We start from the raw sequence: 23,663 nt of genomic DNA, 5'->3' as shown, positions 1-23,663 counted from the left end.
ACATAAAAATAACAATTATAAACTAGGATTTTATTATCAGACTTCTTAAGAATTTTTAACTCACCTCAATAAGAAAACCAGGGAATAACTCCCCGAGGGATGACAAATGCCTCAATTTTCATCGTGTTTGAATTGGTGAGCTAACCAGTTTGAAATGTCACATAGATTGAAGTAATATGAAATTGAACAAAAGGGAAAAATTAGAAGGAGAAAAATCAGTACCACCTAATGTAAGAAACTGAATTATGACATGGCAAAAAAAAAGGCATAGCCTAGTTTCCTGACATAGGTAGACGGTTATCCACTGGCATTTTAAATTCAATAAGAATATGCATTTTCAGATGCTTTGGGGATCTGATGATTCCCAATAAAGCTGCCTTTGAATTAGGAGCTTGTAATGTACTTTTCAGTCCCAAAGCTATTTGGTAATACTGTCAAGGGAATGTCAGTATTGGATGCTAATCCAGTACTGTCTGGTGTCTTGTGTACTTCTTGATTTTATAAATTCAAGGCGTCATACATATGGCCTTTAAAAAAGAAACCTGTAAGAAAGACTTAAATTTCTTTTCCTTCTCAAAGTACCTTGTGCTGTTGTTTCCTTTTTCCCCAGGAAAGTGACAGTCCTGGAGGACCCTGATCAGAATATCCACCTGAAAAACTTATCTCTTCATCAGGCGACCACAGAGGAAGAAGCTCTGAATCTGCTTTTCTTGGGCGACACCAACAGAATGATTGCAGAGGTAATCAGCTTTTCTCTGCAAGCTGTGTTTGCACACTGTAAGATATAATGGAATCTGGGGGACAGTAATGACTTTAAAAATAATCTCATCTAAATCCCATGTTTTAGGAAAAGGAAACCTAGAACCAGAGAATTGAGGAGACTTTCTCAAGGTCTTCTAGCTAGTTAATGAGCAGGGACTAAAATCTAGTCTCTTTTAATTTTGTATTTTTAAATTTTATACAAATTGATTTGCAGCCAGCCCATGACAACTCATCAGAAGTCTTCATTATAGGAATTTTTGCATAATTTTTGCAACTTAAAATTACATAGCTTATTCTTCCTAACCTTCAGTCATCCATATACTAGCATTTGTTTACCTATCCGTGGATTTTCATGGGTTTAGAGAATTAATGAAGAATTTAGAATAACACATGGAACATAGGAAGTGCTCTATGCATTTGCAGCTCTTGTTGGCAGATCCAGGAACACTGCCATGGTGTGTGGTAGAAGTATACCTCGGTGCAATTTGGGGGATATACTTGTGCTAAAAGCTATTTATTGGTAATCTGACATTCACACCCAACTGGTCACCTATATTTTGCCTTGGAACCATAAGCAGGAGACAGGATTAACCCAGCTGGGTCATGGGCCTCAACCAGTTACTGATTGGAGATGGAGGGTCACAAAAGTCTCATTCAGCGCCACTGCACTGAAAGGAATTAAGTAGTGCTACTGGTGATTCAGGGGGTGGTGGTGTGGAAATGGTGAGCAGCTTCCTGTGATCACAGGCACTTTCCTTTCTAAACCATGCTCCCTGAGTTCCGTGCTCTACCTTGTCTCTGATGACAAACAATAGCAGAGACGATAAGCTGGGAGGAAAAGTAGCCTGAGAAAGTCTCCCTCAAGTGACTTTCTTTCTGCCCCATTTGCACCCCTGGGAATGTACCAGCTTAGATACACGATAGATAAATGGGAGATCAGGTAGTGAAAGCACGATGTTGACATCTGTCATTGTGCTGGGCCCTGAGTTTCTTGTTGTTTCACTGGTTCTGCATCAGTACTTTTCAACAGACTAGCTTAAAAATGTTGATTTTAGGTGCCACATATAATATGGATTTAAGGACCCTTGAATTCTCATTTTCACTTAAAGAGAGCGAGCTGTGCCTAGTGTTTAATTTCGGAATATTGTCGGTTGTTTACCGTGTTTTGCATTTGTGAATTGTTTCAACATTTTGCCCACGCAGCCATCCATCGTGCTCATTTGTCACAGTGATTGAAGAGACAGGGATAAAGGAAGATTAAGAAGTAGGGAGTGTAATAATGAAAGATTTAACATGTTTCACTAAAAATCCTCCTCCTCCATACATAGTGTAATCAACAGCAAACTGAGAGGTACAGGCTGTAAATGGGTCCTGCCCACCAACGGAGTATGAAAGAGAAAAATGGTAGGTCATAAGTGCTTCTGGAAAACATGAGGCGAAACCTACCCCTGCCTCTTTGCTGACCGTCTTCCTAAGGTGACTCATCCCGGAGGAGTCTAGGCCTTGTCCTCACAATTCCATACCTTCACCTTGAATGGGTCAGGGAGGGCTCCTGGCCCTGGTTCACCACAGCCCCTGTTAGCGAATAAGCTTGGCCATTTGCACTTTCAAAGTTATGCCTCTAACTTGAGCCAACTGCATCTTTTCAGATTATTGTTGTGCAAAGTTTTGAGGACCTTGAGCTTCCTTTGTATAAGCTTTTCTGTTCTACCATCTTAAAAAATTCTGACAGTCTTTTCCTATTATTTACCATTGAGTGTTTCACAATAGTGTAAATAGCTGAAACCTGGAGAAGTCCAATTCTAATAATGCTGGTTGTGCATTACTTTAAAATTTTATTCTTTTTTTTTTTTTTCCTGTGTGAAGCCTGATTGCTTTTAAACCAAGTCTAATAGGTTTTGGATGTTTCTGTGCTTGCTTTTATTTTTTTCTTTGGTAATAACTACCATGTTCTATCAAGAACCTACTCAGTAGCCTTGTCACTGTCGTGGATACTTGTAGGTATTATTTCTGACTCTCATTTTATAGATGGAAACTAAGGCTCAAAGAGTTAGACTGCTTGCCCAAGGTCGCACTACTAGTAGGTGGCAGAATTGGGCTTCAGCTTCAAGTCTGACCATTTCTGAAGCTTATGTTATTTCCTTACACCAAACTCATGAGCACGGTAATCAAATTGACACATGTCAGATTTTTCAAGTGAGGATACATTTCTGAATTATTTACAAAGCATAGCAAGGATGGAACACTTCAGTTTATCTCTTGAATTCATTGAAAGCAAATACATAAAAATATAAACGAAGAATAACTGTCAATCCCGGGAAATACTTTATTATTCAGAGTCTCCAGAGAGGCATGTTTTAGATTACAACTGAACTGTCAGAATGTAATTTGTCAGCACGCAATGAGCTTACCAGGATAAAAAGAACACACTAATCATTTTTTTTCAGAAGACGAGGTTCCCAATTTCCCATTTACACAGAGAAATCCAGAAGTTGCCGTGGTAACCAAAAAACATTTGCAAAACAAAGCCTGAATATGGAGACCAAAGCAAACCTGCTCTTCCCTTTTAAGTTCTCCTACCAAGAGCCAGAATTGTAAGGAAATGTTATTAAGAGTAGCTTCATCCTCTTCTTATTTTTAGAACCCACTCTTAAATAATTTCTGTAATCCTACCAATGTTTTGAAAAAAACCTGATTATGTCCTTGGGGTAAATTTTTTTCTTTTTCAAAAGTTGATTTGCTATGCCAAAGAGAATAAATATTGTAAAAGCTGAACTGTTTGTGACCTGATGTCAAAGCCCACCAGTAGCAAGTATGACTTCGTACTTTTTGTCTTAGCATTGAAATGTTGCTCTCAATTAATTAAACCTAATTGGGCAAGACATTCTGCATTCAATTGGCGGGCCCTGCACAGTCCTATTGCTGAGATGATTTGCCCAGCCCCACCCACAGTCTAGAGTACACTGTCCCCAAGTGTGGCCCGAGGATAGCTTGTATCAGGATACCCCATGCTAGCCCAAAGACACAGGATCCCATATCTGATGGATGGATTCATGTTCTCAGCAGTGGAGCCCAGGAATATGCATTTTAGCATTTTGAGTATGCTCAGCCTAAATTTACGGCAGTTCAGGTTTTACTGTTAGGAAGCTGGTTGAAACCCATTCCCAGAAGTATGTGAACAGATCCCTATTCTGTACCCTTGCCAACACCACAAGATTTGAAAGTTCTGCCAATTTGGTAGTCAAAAGAATTTTGTTCTAACTTGCATTTTTGATTACCAAATTCTTTTATACCTTTATTTGCCATTTCCCTTTCTGTTTCTGTTTATTTCTACTTGCTCTTCTGTCAAGACTGAGGTAAAATTCAGGATATTTTAAACTACATCTTGACAGAAGCTGTCCTGGATTAACAAAATCAGATGCTCCTTCTAGGAGCCATCTCCATTGGTGAAAGTGCCATTTAAATATTCATTTTAGGAAGCCATAGTGTTGCTCAAAGTGAATAATTAGACTGCATGTATGCTAAGTCACTTCAGTTGTGTCTAACTCTTTGTGACCCGTGGACTGTAGCCCTCTATAATCTGTATGCAAGTCAGGAAGCAACTGTTAGAACTGGACATGGAACAACAGACTGGTTCCAAATGGGAAAAGGAGTACGTGAAGGCTGTATATTGTCACCCTGCTTATTTAACTTCTATGCAGAGTACATCATGAGAAACGCTGGGCTGGAAGCAGCATAAGCTGGAATCAAGGTTGTCAGGAGAAATATCAATAACCTCAGATATGCAGATGACACCACCCTTACGGCAGAAAGTGAAGAGGAGCTAAAAAGCCTCTTGATGAAAGTGTAAGTGGAGAGTGAAAAAGTTGGCTTAAAGCTCAACATTCAGAAAACGAAGATCATGGCATCTGGTCCCATCACTTCATGGGAAATAGATGGGGAAACAGTGGAAACAGTGTCAGACTTTATTTTGGGGGGCTCCAAATCACTGCAGATGGTGACTGTAGCCATGAAATTAAAAGACGCTTACTCCTTGGAAGAAAAGTTATGACCAACCTAGATGGCATATTCAAAAGCAGAGACATTACTTTGCCGACTGAGGTCCGTCTAGTCAAGGCTATGGTTTTTCCTGTGGTCATGTATGGATGTGAGAGTTGGACTGTGAAGAAAGCTGAGTGCTGAAGGATTGATGCTTTTGAACTGTGGTGTTGGAGAAGACTCTTGAGAGTCCCTTGGACTGCAAGGAGATCCAACCAGTCCATTCTAAATGAGATCAGCTCTGGGATTTCTTTGGAAGGAATGATGCTAAAGCTGAAACTCCAGTACTTTGGCCACCTCATGCAAAGAGTTGACTCATTGGAAAAGAGTCTGATACTGGGAGGGATGGGGGGCAGGAGGAGAAGGGGACGACAGAGGATAAGATGGCTGGATGGCATCACAGACTTGATGGACGCGAGTCTGAGTGAACTCCGGGAGTTGGTGATGGACAGGGAGGCCTGGCGTGCTGCGATTCATGGGGCTGCAAAGAGTTGGACACTACTGAGCAACTGAACTGAACTGATACTCCTCTTTCCATGTGATTCTCCAGGCAAGAGTACTGGACTGGGTTGCCATGCCCTCCTCCAGGGGGTCTTCCTGATCGAGGGATCAAATCCTGGGTCTGCTACATCTCCAGTGTTGGGAGGCAAGTTCTTTACCACTAGCACCACCTGGGAAGCCCATGATTAAACTAACACGGCATTATTTTACAAGCAACATTGGAGAAGAGAGTAATGTCTGGAGATCCTTTCTACCAAAACTCCACAGTACTGTCTTTAGTGAGTTAAATTGTCTCACCTTATCTAATTCCCATGTTGGAGTCGTAATCCCTAGTACCTCAGAATATGTAGCCTTATTGAGAGAGAGTGTCTTTACAGAGGTGATCAACTCAAAATGGGGTCGTTCGTGTGGGCCCTAATCCAACATCACTGGTACCCTTATAAAGTGGGAAATTTGGAGACAGGCAGATTTAGAGGGAGTGTGCCATGTGAACATGAGAACAGTCATCTACAAGCCAAGCAGAAAGGCCTGGGGCAGAGCCTTTCCTCATAGTCCTTAGAAGGAATTACCAGCCCTGCCAACACCTCCGTTTGGGATGTCTAGCCTTCAGAACTGTAAGATAGCAAATGTCTATTGTTGAAGTTGCCTAGTTTTTGTACTGGAGAACTAACACAGTATCCAAATAACCTTTGGTATAATTTCCTATATGATCATTACCTGGTGTTTCTCTTTACCGTGATAAATTCAAAAGCAATAATATGCTAAATTCCCACATGATGCTAGTGGTAAAGAACACACCTGCCAATGCAGGAGACATGAAAGACGCCGGTTCAATCCCTGGGTTGGAAAGACATCCTGGAGGAGGGCATGGCAACCCACTCCAGTATTCTTGCCTGGAGAATCCCATGGGCAGAGGAGTCTGGCAGCTACAGTCCATGGGGTCGCAAAGAGCGGGATGCAACTGAAGTGACTTAGTACACACACCATATGCTAAATATATATAGTATAATGGGCTTCCCAGTTGGCACTGGTGGTAAAGAATCTGCGTGCCAGTGCAGGAAACACAAAGAACATGGGTTCGATCCCTGGGTCAGGAAGATCCCTTGGAGAAGGAAATGACAACCTACTCCAGTATTCTTGCCTAGAAAATCCCATGAACAGAGGAGCCTGGTGAGCTACAGTCCATGGGGCTATAAAGAGCTGGAGAAGACTGAGAGACTGCACACACACATATAGTACAACATTTGGAAAGACACTACAGTTCTCAGCTAGCAGCTGTTTAAAACAAGACTATAGTTGTGTTCTGCTGTAGTCTCTCAGCACCTGGCAGCTACGTAGTTGGTCAGTCATTAATTTTTACTTTTTTAATTCACATGGAGAAGACTTGATGATTTCAGGAGAAAGGGCCTGTAATCCCAGGCCCAGAATTGGGGTGATTTTATGGGACATAGTGCCTCCTGGGGAGTACAGAGGATATCACAGATGACTTTGATATTTTAAAATTTAATTTGTGGTGCTTCAACCCTTTTGGAAGAGGTTACTTTCTAAATAACCAGCCTACCAACAGCATTTATGAGATTTGTAAATTATTTTCCCAGGAGCTCTTAGAGGTCTTTCTGCCTAATTCTTCGGTTGAAATTAAAAAAATAAAAAGTATACTCAATGTATCTGAGTTGTACTGATGTGTTTTGTAAGTTCTCAGACTTTGCACTCCACCAAACTTTTTTACTGAGTTGTGTGACCTTGTGGAAGTGCAAAGGCAGTTGGGAGACAGGCTGTGAATGGAGTTAGTAGGTTTGTGCAGATACTGGTACTGAAACAGCTGTCATTGGACACGTTGTCTAATAGCATGAGGACAGCACAGGAAGGAAAGAGCAATTTTACTGTGTGATTGTGTTTGTCAACAGCTCTCTAAGCCTCAATCTCCTTGTGTAGCATGTGTGAAAAACAAGAGAATTTGGGGTGCAATTAGAGTTCTGGCATCATATTCCACTAGACCATTAGAGAGACACTGAATAAAACAACCTCACAGATCTTTTTTGGAAAGATTTATTAGTTGTATATAATTAGCGAGTGTACTCCAAGACTTGTAAACCTGGGAAGCTCAAAATACTTGACAGGCTAAATCCATTTCACCCTGCTCTTATTATAATAATAAGAGCATTCATTTATCATTAACGCTCAATAGGCAGCTAGTTCAGTTCAGTTCAGTCACTCAGTCGTGTCCAACTCTTTGCGACCCCATGAACTGCAGCACGCCAGGCCTCCCTGTCCATCACCAACGGCCAGAGTCTACCCAAACCCATGTCCATTGAGTCGGTGATGCCATCCAACCATTTCACCATCAGTCATCCCCTTCTCATCCTGCCCTCAATCTTTCCCAGCATCAGGGTCTTTTCCAATGAGTCAGCTCTTCCCATCAGGTGGCCAAAGTATTGGAGTTGCAGCTTCAACATCAGTCCTTCCAATGAACACTCAGGACTGATCTCCTTTAGGATGGACTGGTTGGATCTCCTTGCAGTCCAAGGGACTCTCAAGAGTCTTCTCCAACACCACAGTTCAAGAGCATCAATTCTTTGGTGCTCAGCTTTCTTTATAGTCCAACTCTCACATCCATACATGACTACTGGAAAAACGATAGCCTTAACTAGATGGACCTTTGTGGACAAACTAATGTCACTGCTTTTTAATATGCTGTCTTCGTTGGTCATAACTTTACTTCCAAGGAGTAAGCGTCTTTTAATTTCATGGCTGTAGTCACCATCTGCAGTGATTTTGGAGCCCAGAAAAACAAAGTCAGCCACTGTTTCCACTGTTTCCTCATTTATTTGCCATGAAGTAATGGGACCGGATGCCATGATCTTAGTCTTCTGAATGTTGAGCTTAAAGCCAACTTTTCCACTCTCCTCTTTCACCTTCATCAAGAGGCTTTTTAGTTCTTCTTCACTTTCTGCCATAAGGGTGGTGTCATCTGCATATCTGAGGTTATTGATATTTCTCCCAGCAATCTTGATTCCAGCCTGTGCTTCTTCCAGCCCAGCATTTCTCATGATGTACTCTGCATAGAAGTTAAATAAGCAGGGTGACAATATACAGCCTTGACTTACTCCTTTTCCTATTTGGAACCAGTCTGTTGTTCCATGTCCAGTTCTAACTGTTGCTTCCTGACCTGCATACAGGTTTCTCAAGAAGCAGGTCAGGTGGTCTGGTATTTCCATCTCTTTCAGAATTTTCCACAGTTTATTGTGATCTGCACAGTCAAAGGCTTTGGCATAGTCAATAAAGCAGAAATCGATGTTTTTCTGGAACTCTCTTGCTTTTTTGATGATCCAGAGGATGTTAGCAATTTGATCTCTGGTTCCTCTGTCTTTTCTAAAACTAGCTTGAACACCTGGAAGTTCATGGTTCACGTAATGCTGAAGCCTGGCTTGGAGAATTTTGAGCATTATTTTACTAGCATGTGAGATGAGTGCAATTGTGCGGTAGTTTGAGCGTTCTTTGGCATTGCCTTTCTTTGGGATTGGAATGAAAACTGACCTTTTCCAGTCCTGTGGCCACTGCTGAGTTTTCCAAATTTGCTGGCAAATTGAGTGCAGCACTTTCACAGCATCATCTTTCAGGATTTGGAATAGCTCCACTGGAATTCCATCACCTCCACTAGCTTTATTCGTAGTGATGCTTTCTAAGGCCCACTTGACTTCACATTCCAGGTTGTCTGGCTCTAGGTGAATGTGAGTTATCACACCATTGTGATTATCTTGGTCATGAAGATCTTTTTTGTACAGTTTTGTGTATTCTTAACACATCTTCTTAATATCTTCTGCTTCTGTTAGGTCCATACCATTTCTGTCCTTTATCGAGCCCATCTTTGCATGAAATATTCCCTTGGTATCTCTAATTTTCTTGAAGAGATCTCTAGTCTTTCCCATTCTGTTGTTTTCCTCTATATTTCTTTGCATTGATCGCTGAGGAAGGCTTTCTTATCTCTCCTTGCTATTGGGACTATCTTTCCTTTACTCCTTTCCTTTTCGCTTCTCTTCTTTTCACAGCTATTTGTAAGGCCTCCCCAGACAGCCATTTTGCTTTTTTGCATTTCTTTTCCTTGGGGATGGTCTTGATTCCTGTCTCTTGTACAATGTGATGAACCTCTGTCCATAGTTCATCAGGCACTCTGTCTATCAGATCTAGTCCCTTAAATCTATTTTTTACTTCCACTGTATAATCATAAGGGATTTGATTTAGGCAGCTAGAAGCCTTAGCAAAAGATGTGTTGACAATTCTAACTTCTTCTCTAACCTACTGAATATATGTTATTAGGTATAGAAAGAAGGGAACATGAATTTTGAGCCCTTAGTATATCCCGGGCATTTTTCTTCCTCTTTTTTTATATTTTATATAGTCATTCTTAACTAGTGATTCTGTCTTATAACATCATTTGCATTCTTCTCTCATCTAACCTGATTAATAGTATTGCATGAACCATGAATTTCAAATCTAAAACGTTTATTAAAATAAATGAAGTGGTACAGTGCAGCCATTATTAGAATATTAAAATGTACTTAACCCATATACATAATTAGGGAAACACAATCTTATTGGCTGTAAAAGCTTAGCTCCTGAGTTTCTTCTGATCTTTAAAATTCTGATTTCTGATTAAACAGCAGAAAAAAGCAGCCTTTACTCCCTGTTACTAAAACCCACCAACAATAGTGACAAAAAATGAAAAATAGAAGGGGGAAGGCCATCATCAGTGAAATAAGGAAATAGCCATAACCCCAAACCATAAGGAAATCTGCCAAATATAATGAAGTTTGAATTACGGTGAGGGAGGTTGTTGAGAGCCAACACATATATCCTCCAACCTCAGGCAGGATACGGTTTCACCTTAAAGAAAGGGTCACAATTCTTAAATGCAAATCCAATGATCTTCTGGTTAGAGTGATGAGATCTAAGAACACACGCAAGTAAGATAGAGAAATGTTATTTAGATATTCATTCTGCACAATAGAAGGTGAGTCCAAAAGAGTTAGACAGGCCGTTTTTATGGTTAGTAGTCTAGGCTTATGGCCAAGAAAGATGGCCTTTGGTGAGTGGAATTCAGGGAGTTTGTGACTTAAGAAATTTTAATACCCCAGATCTTCTAGTGCAAAAATTTGAGGAAAGTATATGGTCTCAAGGGCTTCCCTGGTAGCTCAGATGGTAAAGAATCCACCTGCAATGCAGGAGACCCAGGTTAGGTCCCTGAGCCAAGAAGATCCCCTGGAGAAGGGAATGGCTACCCAAGCCAGTATTCTTCCCTGGAGAATTCCATGAACAGAGGAACCTGGCAGGCTACAGTCCATGGGTTGCAAAGAGTTGGACATGACTGAGCAACTAAGCATGCACACACTTAAGTGTGTGCTCTTAAAGTTAAGAATGAAATGTGCAGAGTAAATCTATGTAATAAACAAAGTGAATTTGAACTCTCTAGGGAAAAGATGGGCATGCTTAAAGATAAAATTATCAGGAGGAAAATAGCCAAAGATCTTTTTATAAATGTGGAGTGTGATGGGTAAAGCAACATACATTTGGAGACTGCTTACATCAGGAAACAAGGTAGTATACTTCATAATCTTAAATATGTTACCTAAATGCAATCTTTGGTTTTAGAAATACCTAAAAATATAGAAAAATTCAAAGAAAAGATTGCAAAACAAGAAGATAAAGGTAAGCTTGAAGAACCTAGAAATGAAAGAGAAGAAAACCATTATAGAGATGAAAGTCCCTTAAAAAGCAAAAAATAAAGAAGAAAAGGGGGAGAAGGAAAGCAAGGAAGAAGAGGAAGAGATGGAAGAGGAGAAGAGGAGGAAATGTGGCTGAAAATAATCAGAGAAACAAAGGAGAAACCAACTGTGAGTAATTAGAAATCCTGAAGAAAAGAATGAGGGCAACAGGAAAAAAACATGAATAAAGAATGAGAGGGAGAGAGAGAAGTTTCCTGAAATCTGGAATTACTTGAATCTGCAGATGAAAAGGACATGCTGTGTTTCAAATTGAAAGAGCTCTACTCCAAGATAAAATCTACTGAGGCTACTAATTTCCAAAGCTAAATTAAGAACTTTATGAACATCCAGTCAGAAAAATGCAAGCCAACTATGAGTGAAGATTAAAAAAAAAAAAAAGTGTGTACTTGGACTTTTCCACAGCAGTATTCAATGCCAGAAGACAGTGGAACAAGTTCTAAAGCAAGGATATTGAGTCCCAATAATTTTATACCCAGCCAAATTTTCAAATTATCCTTAAAAAGCAAAGACATCAGACAAGTAATTTTAAGCATGTGTGAATTCTGGAAGAAAATGAACCCAGTGATCCTTTTTAAAAATTGCTTGACAGTCAAGTCTAACCAGTTAAGAGATGAACCAAATTAAAGGATGTGGGAACCCAGAAGCATTACAAAAGGTATGGTGGAAAACATTGTATTTATTTAGCTGTAGATGTAAAACTACATCTAGCAACTGTGTAAACTGAATATTATAAACCTTGAAAATATAAATTAATATTAGATGAAACACAAATTAGGAGTTAGAAAATAGAAGAGGGAGTGGTGTTAGAAGTGAGCTGATTTCCTTATATTGCAAAGCAAGAAAGAAGCTGTTGTTGTTTAGTGACTGAGTGGTGTCTGACACTTTTGTAACCCCCATGGACTGCAGCCTGCCAGGTGCCTCTGTCCATAGGACTTCCCAGGCAAGAATTATGGAGTGGGTTACTATTTCCTTCTCCAGGGATCTTCCCACTGCAACTCAGGGCTCGAACCCACATTTTCTGTATTGACAGGTGGATTCTTTACTGCTGAGCCACGAGGGAAGTCCAAGAAAGGAATAGATGCTGTCTAAATATCAACCATATGGTTAAAAACTATAATGACTCAAGTCCTTTAATTCCATGAGCTTTCCTTAATTCTAAAGAGATACTTTTAGAAAAAAAGATATGTGTCTCTTACCATGAAAAAAAATTTTGTTGGAACATCATCAGTTCCTTCAGTTTTATTTCTTTTTTCTTCTATTAAATTCAAATAAAATTTAATTTAATAATTTTCAATTAAGAATAGTATAACAACAGTTAGAACTGGGCATGGAACAACAACTTGTTCAAAATTGGGAAAAGAGTATATCGTGGCTGTATATTGTCACCCTGCTTATTTAACTTATATGCAGAGTACATCATGAGAAACGCTGGACTGGAGGAGTGAATGCTAGATGAATCACAAGCTGGAATCAAGATTACTGAAAGAATTATCAACAGCCTCAGAGATGCAGACGATACCACTCTAATGGCAGAAAGCAAAGAGGAACTAAAATAGCCTCTTGATAAGGGTGAAAGAGGAGAGTGAAAAGGCTGACTTAAAACTCAGCATTCAAAAACCGAAGATCATGGCATCTGGCCCATCACTTTATGGCCAGTAGAAGGGGGAAAAGTGGATGCAGTGACAGATTTTCTTTTCTTGGGATCTAAAATCACTGCAGATGGTGACTGTACCCATGAAATTAAAAGACACTTGCTCCTTGGAAGTAAAGCTGTAACAAACCTAGACAGCATATTAAAAAGCAGAGACATCACTTTGCTGACAAAGGTCCATATAGTCAAAGCTGTGGTTTTTCCAGTAGTCATATACAGATGTGAGAGTTCAGTTCAGTCTCTCAGTCATGTCCAACTCTTTGTGACCCCATGAACCGCAGCACGCCAGGCCTCCCTGTCCATCACCAACTCCCGGAGTTCACCCAGACTCACGTCCATTGAGTCAGTGATGCCATCCAACCATCTCATCCTCTGTTGTCCCCTCCTCCTCCTGCCCCCAATCCCTCCCAGCATCAGAGTCCTTTCCAATGAGTCAACTCTTCCCATGAGGTGGCCAAAGTACTGGAGTTTCAACCTTAGGATCATTCTTTCCAAAGAAATCCCAGGGCTAATCTCCTTTAGAATGGACTGGTTGGATCTCCTTGCAGTCCAAGGGACTCTCAAGAGTCTTCGCCAACACCACAGTTCAAAAGCATCAATTCCTCAGTGCTCAGCTTTCATCACAGTCCAACTCTCACATCCATACATGACCACAGGAAAAACCATAGCCTTGACTAGACGGACCTTAGTCGGCAAAATAATGTCTCTGCTTTTGAATATGCCATCTAGGTTGGTCATAACTTTTCTTCCAAGGAGTAAGCGTCTTTTAATCTCATGGCTGCAGTCACCATCTGCAGTGATTTTGGAGCCCCAAAAAATAAAGTCTGACACTGTTTCCACTGTTTCCCCATCTATTTCCCATGAAGTGATGGGACTGGATGCCATGATCTTCGTTTTCTGAATGTTGAGCTTTAAGCCAACTTTTTCACTTTCCTCTTTCACTTTCATCACAAGACTTTTTAGCTCCTCTTCACTTTCTGCCATAAGGGTGGTGTCATCTGCATATCTGAGGTTATTGATATTTCTCCCAGCAATCTTGATTCCAGCTTGTGCTTCTTCCAGTCCAGCGTTTCTCATGATGTACTGTGCATAGAAGTTAAATAAGCAGGATGACAATATACAGCCTTGACATACTCCTTTTCCTATTTGGAACTAGTCTGTTGTTCCGTGTTCAGTTCTAACTGTTGCTTCCTGACCTGCATACAGATTTCTCAAGAGGCAAGTCAGGTGGTCTGGTATTCCCATCTCTCTCAGAATTTTCCACAGTTGATTGTGATCCACACAGTCGAAGGCTTTGGCATAGTCAGTAAAACAGAAGTAGATGTTTTTCTGGAGCTCTCTTGCTTTTTCCATGATCCAGAGGATGTTAGCAATTTGATCTCTGGTTCCTCTGCCTTTTCTAAAACCAGCTTGAACATCAGGAATTTCACGGTTCATGTATTACTGAAGCCTGGCTTGGAGAATTTTGAGCATTACTTTACTAGCATGTGAGATGAGTGCAATTGTGTGGTAGTTTGAGCATTCTTTGGCATTGCCTTTCTTTGGGATTGGAATGAAAACTGACCTTTTCCAGTCCTGTGGCCACTGCTGAGTTTTCCAAATTTGCTGGCATACTGAGTGCAGCACTTTCACAGCATCATCTTTCAGGATTTGAAATAGCTCCACTGGAATTCCATCACTTCCACTAGCTTTATTCGTAGTGATGCTTTCTAAGGCCCACTTGACTTCACATTCCAGGATGTCTGGCTCTAGGTGAGTGATCACACCATCGTGATTATCTGGGTCGTGAAGATCTGTTTTGTACAGTTCTTCTGTGTATTCTTGCCACCTCTTCTTAATATCTTCTGCTTCTGTTAGGTCCATACCATTTCTGTCCTTTATCGAGCCCATCTTTGCATGAAATGTTCCCTTGGTATCTCTAATTTTCTTGAAGGGACCTCTAGTCTTTTCCATTCTGTTCTTTTCCTCTATTTCTTTGCAGATTGCTGAAGAAGGCTTTCTTATCTCTCCTTGCTATTCTTTGGAACTCTGCATTCAGATGCTTATATCTTTCCTTTTCTCCTTTGCTTTTTGCCTCTCTTCTTTTCACAGCTATTTGTAAGGCCTCCCCAGACAGCCATTTTTCTTTTTTGCATTTCTTTTCCATGGGGATGGTCTTGATCCCTGTCTCCTGTACAATGTCACGAACCTCATTCCATAGTTGATCATGCACTCTATCTATCAGACCGAGGCCCTTAAATCTATTTCTCACTTCCACTGTATAATCATAAGGGATTTGATTTAGGTCCTACCTGAATGGTCTAGCAGTTTTCCCGTTTCTTCAATTTGAGTCTGAATTTGGTAATAAGGAGTTCATGATCTGAGCCATAGTCAGTTCCCGGTCTTGTTTTTGCCGACTGTATAGAGCTTCTCCATCTTTGGCTGCAAAGAATATAATCAGTCTGATTTCAGTGTTGACCATCTAGTGATGTCCATGTGTAGAGTCTTCTCTTGTGTTGTTGGAAGAGGGTGTTTGCTATGACCAGTGCATTTTCTTGGCAAAACTCTATTGGACAATAAAAAGAAGACTGAGTGCCAAAGAACTGATGCTTTTGAATTGTGGTGTTGGAGAACACTCTTGAGAATCCTTGGATGGCAAAGAGATCAAATCAGTTAATTCTCAAGGAAATCAACCATGAATATTGATTGGAAGGACTGATGCTAAAGCTGAGGCTCTAGTTCTTTGGCTACCAACCTAAAGAGCCAAGTCATTGGAAAAGTTCCTGACACTGGGGGAGATTGAGGACAGAAGGAGCAGAGGGCAACAGAGGATGAGATGATTGGATGTCATCGTGGACTCAATGAACATGAATCTGATCAAACTCTGGGAAATAGTGAAGGACAGGGAAACCTGGTGTGCTGCAGTCCATGGGGTTGCAAAGGGTTAGACATGCCTTGGCAACTGAACAACCATAACAACATGTGTAGTATGCTTTTGTTTTGGTAAAGCACTCTTATACGTTCTTACATTTGTATACGTATATTAAAATGAATAATTTTTATCAGACATTAACATTTTTTGAGGGAGATTTTCATCTTTGTTCTTTTTTGTGTTGTTTAGATTTTCAAAATAGTGAGTGTGGTGGGGATTACCAGTGTTTACCAAAACTTCTGGGTTATTCCTTCTGGCACATGCTTCTTTGAAGTTAATAGAGTTGAAGTGCTCTAACCAATGAAATCTGAATAGCAGTGGCATGTTAGTTTTAGTCTGAAGCCTGTAAGAATTAGTATGAAGTTCTCCCTAATCTCCTCCTCTGTGGCAAACCCTGAAAGCTTTATGTCGGAGTGGTGACCTTAGAAGATGGCAGCACCCCCACCAGTCTTGAAGGGTCAAGTACATGGAGCAGAGCCACCATTTCACAATATTGGAGAAATACTATGAGCAAAAAAGAAATCTTGTGATTTAAAAATTGTGATTTTTTAAGCCTCAGAGATTGTGGTGCTATTTATTAAATTGCTACCATACCATAACTCAGTCTGTCTTAATGAATGTGTGTCATTTGTACAAAATAATGACTCATTATTTTTCATAAAATTCAAATGTAGCATGGCTTTTTTAGTAAGAAATCATATGTGTGTGTAAATATATAATCTATTTTCCAAATGGTTTTGAAGCAAGTTACAATTTCAAAACACATATAAACCAGGTCAAAAAAATGTCGAAGAGGAAAAAAATTTAAGGTGAACTTAGTTTAAAAGAAGATAGATGGATATGATAGATGAATGGAATAAGTTAATTATTGCTATTAAGGACAAAGTTTAGCTATGATTCTTCAGGCAGAGAAATAAAAACTTGGGAAACATTTTGACATTTTTGGTTATATGGTTTTCATTATTCAGATCACAAGCTTTCAGGCATTGAATTCCAGGTTAATTGTATCTATACTTGTGTAAAGTGCTTTCCTGGTAGCTCACACTGGTAAGGGATCCACCTGCCAATGCAGGAGACATGGGTTCAATCCTTGGGTCGGGAAGATCCCCTGGAGAAGAAAATGGCAACCCACTCTAGTATTCTTGCCTGGAGAATCCCATAGACCAAGGAGGCTGGCAGACTGCAGTCCATGGGGTCTCAAAGAGTCAGACACAACTCAGTGACTAAACAACAACAGCGTACTTGTTTAAAGGATCTCGTGTGACAAAATGGGCAGTGTCTTGCCTGTAACTTTGAAAGAAACACAAAAGCTTTATACTTCTATCAGTCTTGTATAACATCTCGGAGCTTTGTATTAAATTGTTGTGTATTTAACTGAGTGTATCAGTCAGGATCAAACAAGGAAAATAAACCACTCTTTTTAAAATAGAGGAAATCAATGCAGATACTTTTGTTTCATGGATGGTGGAAGAATCTGAGATGCCAGCCAGGGGATGGAGATGCAACTCAGAGATGACTAGCAGCAGGAAGCTACTATAAACTATAGACAGGTCTCAGCTGGTGGGAGGCATTGGCAGGGCAGTGGAAGGCATGAAATGGGGAGAAGCCAGAGTATTTCTCCCCCTCCCTTTCTTCCCTGCTGGATGCCAGCTCAAATGAGTCTTGGGGAAATGCTGTCTTTAGTACTCGATCTCCCTGCAATGTAGAGTACAGGAGAGGAAAGGGAAGGAGTGGAGCAGAGGGCAAAGAGGCAGAGATTAACCCATGAGTAAAGCTGTTTCTTTAAGAAATTGGGATAATAGTTCAGATGGATTGCTTTGGCTTATTTTACAACCAAGAATACACATGAGGGAAGCTGGCAGGAAATCAATTTTGGGTATAAGAAGTCAGTGTTTCTTATTAAGGAGACATAGAAGAAGCTATGCTTCTAGCACTTCTTGTTGATGGATACTTTCATTTTTTGGCAGACTGACTTTTACATCTATTCCTTGTGTTAATTTCAAGTTAGGAGGGAGGAGACAGGGTTCTTATCAGCTGCCCTAAACCTTCAACAAGGAAATTGATCATGTTTGGGACTTGCCAGTAGCCATAGAGAGAACTGTGAAATCTTCAAAATGTGGAGAATATATTATTAGACTATAAAGTGGAGTAAAATAATGTATGTAATAACTATACCCCTGTGCTTTGAGAGTTCTTCCTTCAGCATCTGTACTGTGAATGAAATTTTCTTCAGATTTGTGTTGGGTCCAGGTCTTGATGCCTGAACCCAAACATTGCATTGAGAGCTATCACAACCAATTTGACAGGATAAACTTCTTTCATAAGAATAAGATTATTCAAATGTATATCTGAGCTCTGCTTGGTGTGTTATTGTCAAGGTTATGTTCAATTTACTTTTCATCTTGAGGTATATAGTATGTATTAAAAAAAAAAAAAGTTTTCCCTAAAGCCAGTTTAAATGAACTGCCATAAATTCTTGACAAGATCATTAGATTTTTAATCCTTATAATATTATTTTTTCCAATTATGTGTATGGTAAGACTTGGAAATTGTTAAATGAGACTGAATTTTAATAGGAAGAGAAGAGACAAAAAAGTTAAACTTAATATAAAAGATGAAAAATGAATATGCTAGACGACAAGGATGCCATCGAGGACCAAATTTAGCTATGACTCTTCTTGCAGTCAAGTAAAAAAAAAAGGTGGGGAACACTTGGGGTGATATATTTTCCATTGTTCAGAGAACAAACCTTTGTTCTGGTATTGATATGATGATTCCTAGTTCAATGATGTTAAACAGAGATGATAATTGAACATACCTCTGATTTAAGATATAGATAAATTCTTTCTCAACTTCCCATATGTGCTGATTTTAGCATGTTTATATTTTTTTTTATAAATGTGTTTGACTTTGATTTGCCTAATTTTGAAGAAATGACCCACAGGGAAGCAATCTTCTCAATCTTGACACCCAACTGAAGAGCCATCACTAACTCTGCCACTCAATTTTCCTAAAATTTTGAAGTCAGCTAACAGATCTTTGAAAGCTTCCCCAGTGGCTCAGCAATAAAGAAACTGCCTGCAATGCAAGAGACACAGGTTCTACCCCTGGGTCAGGAAGATTCCCTTGGAAAAGGAAATGACAACCCACTCTAGGTTTCTTGCCTGGGAAATCCCGTGGACAGAGAAGCCTGATGGGCTGCAGCCCTGTGTGTGTGCTTAGTTGCTCAGTCATGTCTGACTCTGTGACCCCATGGACTGTAACCCACCAGGGACGTCTGTCCATGGGGATTCTTCAGGCAAGAATACTGGAGTGGGTTGCCATGCCCAACCCAGGGATGGAAACCAGGTCTCCTCCATTGCAGGCAGATTCTTTACCATCTGAGCCACCAGGGAGGTCGCCAAAGAGTTGGACATGACTTAGTGACTAAATAACAACAACAAGCAGATCTCTGAAGGCATGAAAATCAAAAAGCCATCAAATGGATTCCAGACTTGCTAGAGAGGATAAATAATAAAACAAACAGGCTATTCTAATTGGAAAGGTGAATCACAATTGCTAACACATTCTTAACTGTTTCAGATTGTTCCAAAGCTGGCTTTTAAACTTTAAACAAAATTAGTATGCCTGGTCTGTTTTCCCTTTTACAGAGCTACTTTGATAATGTGCTGGACCTAGAAATCTTTCTACTAGGGGCAATGAGTTTGATTACTTTTCTAAAAGCCAGGTATCTTATAAAAAGAAAAACCAGAAAGGAAAATGAGCATTTTAGGGTCATTAATTCCAATAGAGGGTTATCTAATTGGGGATATTTTGCTGCTAAGTAGTATGTATATTCTGAAACAGCTTAGATTTTGTACCTTAGTCTCATTGCTACCTCTGTCTTTTGATCTGCCTTGTAAAACTGCAAAACTCCTAAAGAATACTCAGGATTTATCATGAGTATTCAGATACGTATTTATTGAGTATTTATAAAAACTCACAGTATTTATTCTGGCTCAAGATTTATCGTGAATGAATCTGCCTCTGACAACTCTGGGAAAATGTAACTGCTCTGTTTGCAGGGGAGCAGGTCAAATATAATTTTCCCATTACTCTATTATAAATATGTTCTGCTGAATTGCAATTATTAATTTATGTGCATGCTGTATTTTTCTTGATATTCCTGGTGCCGTAGATATAGTGAAAAGTCAATACATATTAGTTGGTTAAAAACAAAAATAATGACGCTGTCTTAGAAAGAAAGAAAAGATTGAGACGGGTGTTTTTAGGGTCTCATGCTAAACCACTAGGTTTGGTCAAGCCTCAGTTTTTCAGGCTGAGTTAGAGTTCATTGGGTGCATGGTGGGCCTCGTGCTCACCATGGTTGGCCTCGTGGGCCAAGATGTGCCGTGGGAGGAATTAGATAAGAAGTCATTTAAACAATCAGAGGAGGGCTAGATAATCCTTGGTTAAGAGTGAGCTTTAATCTGAAAGGCTCAGATATTAGTCTGGGAAACACCTGGCAATTAGTATTCTCAGTCTTCAATTCGGATAGAGCAGATGAGCAGAGGAACAGCTCAAATAGAATATCTGCTTAGAAAGTGTTACCAAGCAAGGAGAACTGGAGTGAAAGCTGAATTCTGGATTTGCTGGCTGCTGCTGCTGTTTTTAGTTGGTTTGCTTTAAAAGTCACAAACACATATATTACAAACTCCTCTTCAGCCTAAGAGAGATTTCCTTCCCCTGACTTACCCTAAAATAAGGGAAATTCTTGTTGAGCTATTTCACTCTAAAGTAGAAAAGTGAGTGAAAACAAAAGAAAAATGTTGGTGCATAAGAATGGAATATAAGCTATAAGATCTGACAAGAAAAAGCAAGTATTCAAAGGATCCTAGGAAATCTTATATATAGCATAAATAAATTATTCAAATCATTGAAGACGGTATTAACTATTTATAATCATTTTTGAAGTGATTGAAAACATACGAGATTAACTGAAAGCAGAAAAAAGGTACGAAAAACTTACTAGTGTATCGTGCATGTGTCCTGAGTCACTTGAGTCGAGTCTGACTCTTTGGGACCCTATGGACCATAGCCCCCCAGACTTCTCCGTCCATGGGATTCTCCAGGCAAGAATACTGGAGTGAGTTGCTGTTTCCTCTTCCCGACTCAGGGGTCAAACCCATGGCTCTTAAGTCTCCTGTTTTGGCAGTCAGGTTCTTTACCACTAGTCCCATGTGGGAAGCACCTTAATAGTATCTTATGTAAACACAAAAATCATATCTCACATATCATTTTTTGCCCCTAAAATCAAACTTTTAAATCTTTTTTCAAATGCATATTTCTTTATTCACTTTTAATATGTATTTATTTACTTGTTTGGTTGAAACATGCAGATGTTGCAAATGTGGGATCTAGTTCCCTGACCAGAGATCAAACCCAGGCCCCTGGCATTGGGAGCGCAGAGTCTCAGCCACTGGACCACCAGGGAAGTGCCCAAATTTTCAATCTTGAAAATGGCCAGGCCCACACAAATCATGACGAAATAACGAACAAAAGTGAAAAGTTTTGTCGCTCTACCGATAAGAATATGTGTAACAAAATCATAGAGCGTCGGGATCATGAGTTGTACATCTGCAGATTCCCACAGAGAAGATGAATAGACAGGCTTTTGAAAAAGCTTATCACTGTTTCCCAATTCTTGTTGCTCTACCATTTCTTTTCAAATTTCTCTTTCAGCCTAGGAATATCTCCTGCTCTGTAGGAAATGATTCCTGTTCAGGGAAAGAGCTTCTTAGGATGGTAGTCCAGCCAGTGCCAGTAAATGGCTTGAAGGGCTGGAGGAAAAGAAGCTTTAGCCTTCAATACAGAGGTGTGGTATTTCCTTGATTTAAAGATCTGTTTTGTAAAGCTGCAAAAGCAAGTTCAAATACCACTCTGCAAGTACCTTGCTACTCCAGGTCCCTTTTAGATACACAGTTTGAAGCCACCATTGTCTGACAAGGCCATTTCTGAGTCATCTTTTACATTTCAAAGGGCTTCCTGAGTAGCTCAGCTGGTAAAGAATCTGCCTGCAATGCAGGAGACCCCAGTTTGATCCCTGGGTTGGGAAGATCCTCTGGAGAAGTAGGCTACCCACTCCAGTATTCTGGCCTAGAGAATTCCATGGAAGATCCGCTGGAGAAGTGATAGGCTACCCACTCCAGTATTCTTGGGCTTCCCATGTGGCTCAGCTAGTAAAGAATCTGCCTGCAATGCGGGAGACCTGGGTTTGATCCCTGGGTTGGGAAGATCCCCTGGAGAAGGGAAGGGCTACCCACTCCAGTATTCTGGCCTGGAGAATTCCATGGATTGTATAGTTCATGGGGTCTCAAAGAATCAGACACAACTGAGCAACTTTCATTTTGGGCTTCCCTTGTGGCTCAGCTGGTAAAGAATCCACCTGCAAATTGGGAGACCTGGGTTCGACCTCTGGCTTGGGAAAATCCACTGGAGAAGGGAAAGGCTACCCACTCTCCATATTCCGGCCTAGAGAATTCCACTGACTGTATAGTCCATGGGGTTGCAAAGAGTCAGACATGACTGAGAGACTTTCACTTTCACTTTTCACTATAATCCAAACCACTCTCTACACTGCATGAAATGGGTTAACCATCAAACATTCGGTTGTAGCCTGGTGGATTCCACCATCATTCCTTACCACCCTATAGCAAACTGTCCATTACCATGTCATAATTCTTAAAGTGATAGACATTTAAAAATCCATTTAGAACAATGGGTTTTTCCAGAGTTTGGATATTAGTTATCTTCCACTATATGCACCAATGTTTAAATGGCCTTTCTAAACACAGTAGTTAATGCTAGTTAGGAATTTGCTGTTGTTCAGTCGTTAAGACGTGTCCAAATCTGGAGCCTCATGAACTGCATCACTCAGGCTTCCCTGTCCTTCACTATCTCCCTGAGTTTTCTCATACCCATGTCCACTGAGTTGGTGATACCATCCAGCCATCTCATCCACTGTTGCCCCCTTCTCCTCTTGCCCTCAATCTTTCCCAGCATCAGGGTCTCTTCCAGTGAGTTGGCTCTTCACATCAGGTGGCCAAATTATTGGAGCTTCAGCTTCAGCATCAGTCCTTCCAATGAATATTCAGGACTGATTTCCTTTAGGATTGACTGGTTTGATCTCCTTGCTGTCCAAGGGACTCTCAAGAGTCTTCTCTAGCACCACAGTTCAAAAGCATCAGTTCTTTGCCACTCAGTTAGGAATAGTGCAAGGAATTCATGAAAATAAATGAATTTTGAATGGGCTTATTTGGAGAATAGAAGAGCGTACTTTTCCAGTAAGACATTCTGGCCAATACTTGACCATCAAGAGGGCAATCTGGGGAGGAGAAAGGGTAGTTGAAGATGTTCAGGCTAGGGGTTAATCAGAGCTCTGGAATCAGGCACAGAGAGTAATTGGAGTCCAAGATAGATTTAGAGATTTAAGTCAGTCTTGCTGTACAAAGAATTCTAATTTTTAGACTCAAATTGTATTTCACTTTGCGTATGGAGTTCTAAAATTATCAAGCATGCCATAGAGATTCTGGAAAACTAGAAATTAACAAGAGCCAACAATTTAACAGACGATTTTGAATACTATTGTGTATTGTTATGTGAGGGTTATAATGATGCATCAGACCTAGTCCTTGCCTTCAAGGAGCTCAGAGTCTAGGTGGGAGGAGGTGGGAAGTGAGAGCCTCTGTAGAACCTTTCAGATAGGCCTTTCCTGAGAAGTAGGCTTCTGCTAAGCTGGAGGAAACCAGCTTTCATCAGCCACAGACTACCAATATGATGAATCTGTAAGGGACCGATGAGCCTGGGTTTTAGACTTTTACTCTATAAAAGAAAGTTATTTATTCTCAACCCTCTGAAAAGGGAAACATTTGGCAAATGACAGATTAAAACATTTTGATACTAAAGCCTCAAAAAGAATCTAAAAAAAAAAAAAAGGATTATTAAATGATGGTCAATAACCAGTTAGAAAAAAGTCAGC

At 40.2% G+C, this 23,663-nt stretch overlaps 1 protein-coding gene across 3 annotated transcripts in view; it reads left to right on the top strand.

Annotated features, from left to right (window-relative positions):
• The window catches only part of KIF6 (kinesin family member 6), a 428,493-nt gene that overhangs the window by 134,697 nt on the left and 270,133 nt on the right, over positions 1-23,663 (top strand). For all 3 annotated transcript variants that reach the window (XM_069562627.1, XM_069562629.1, XM_069562628.1), the window contains exon 6: positions 611-740. In XM_069562627.1, coding sequence (XP_069418728.1) covers positions 611-740 — 130 coding nt within the window. The remainder of the gene's footprint in view (positions 1-610; positions 741-23,663) is intronic.

This window comes from Ovis canadensis, chromosome 20 (assembly GCF_042477335.2).
Source record: "Ovis canadensis isolate MfBH-ARS-UI-01 breed Bighorn chromosome 20, ARS-UI_OviCan_v2, whole genome shotgun sequence".
Taxonomy (NCBI): domain Eukaryota; kingdom Metazoa; phylum Chordata; class Mammalia; order Artiodactyla; family Bovidae; genus Ovis; species Ovis canadensis.
This window is presented reverse-complemented; position numbering and strand designations above follow the sequence as displayed.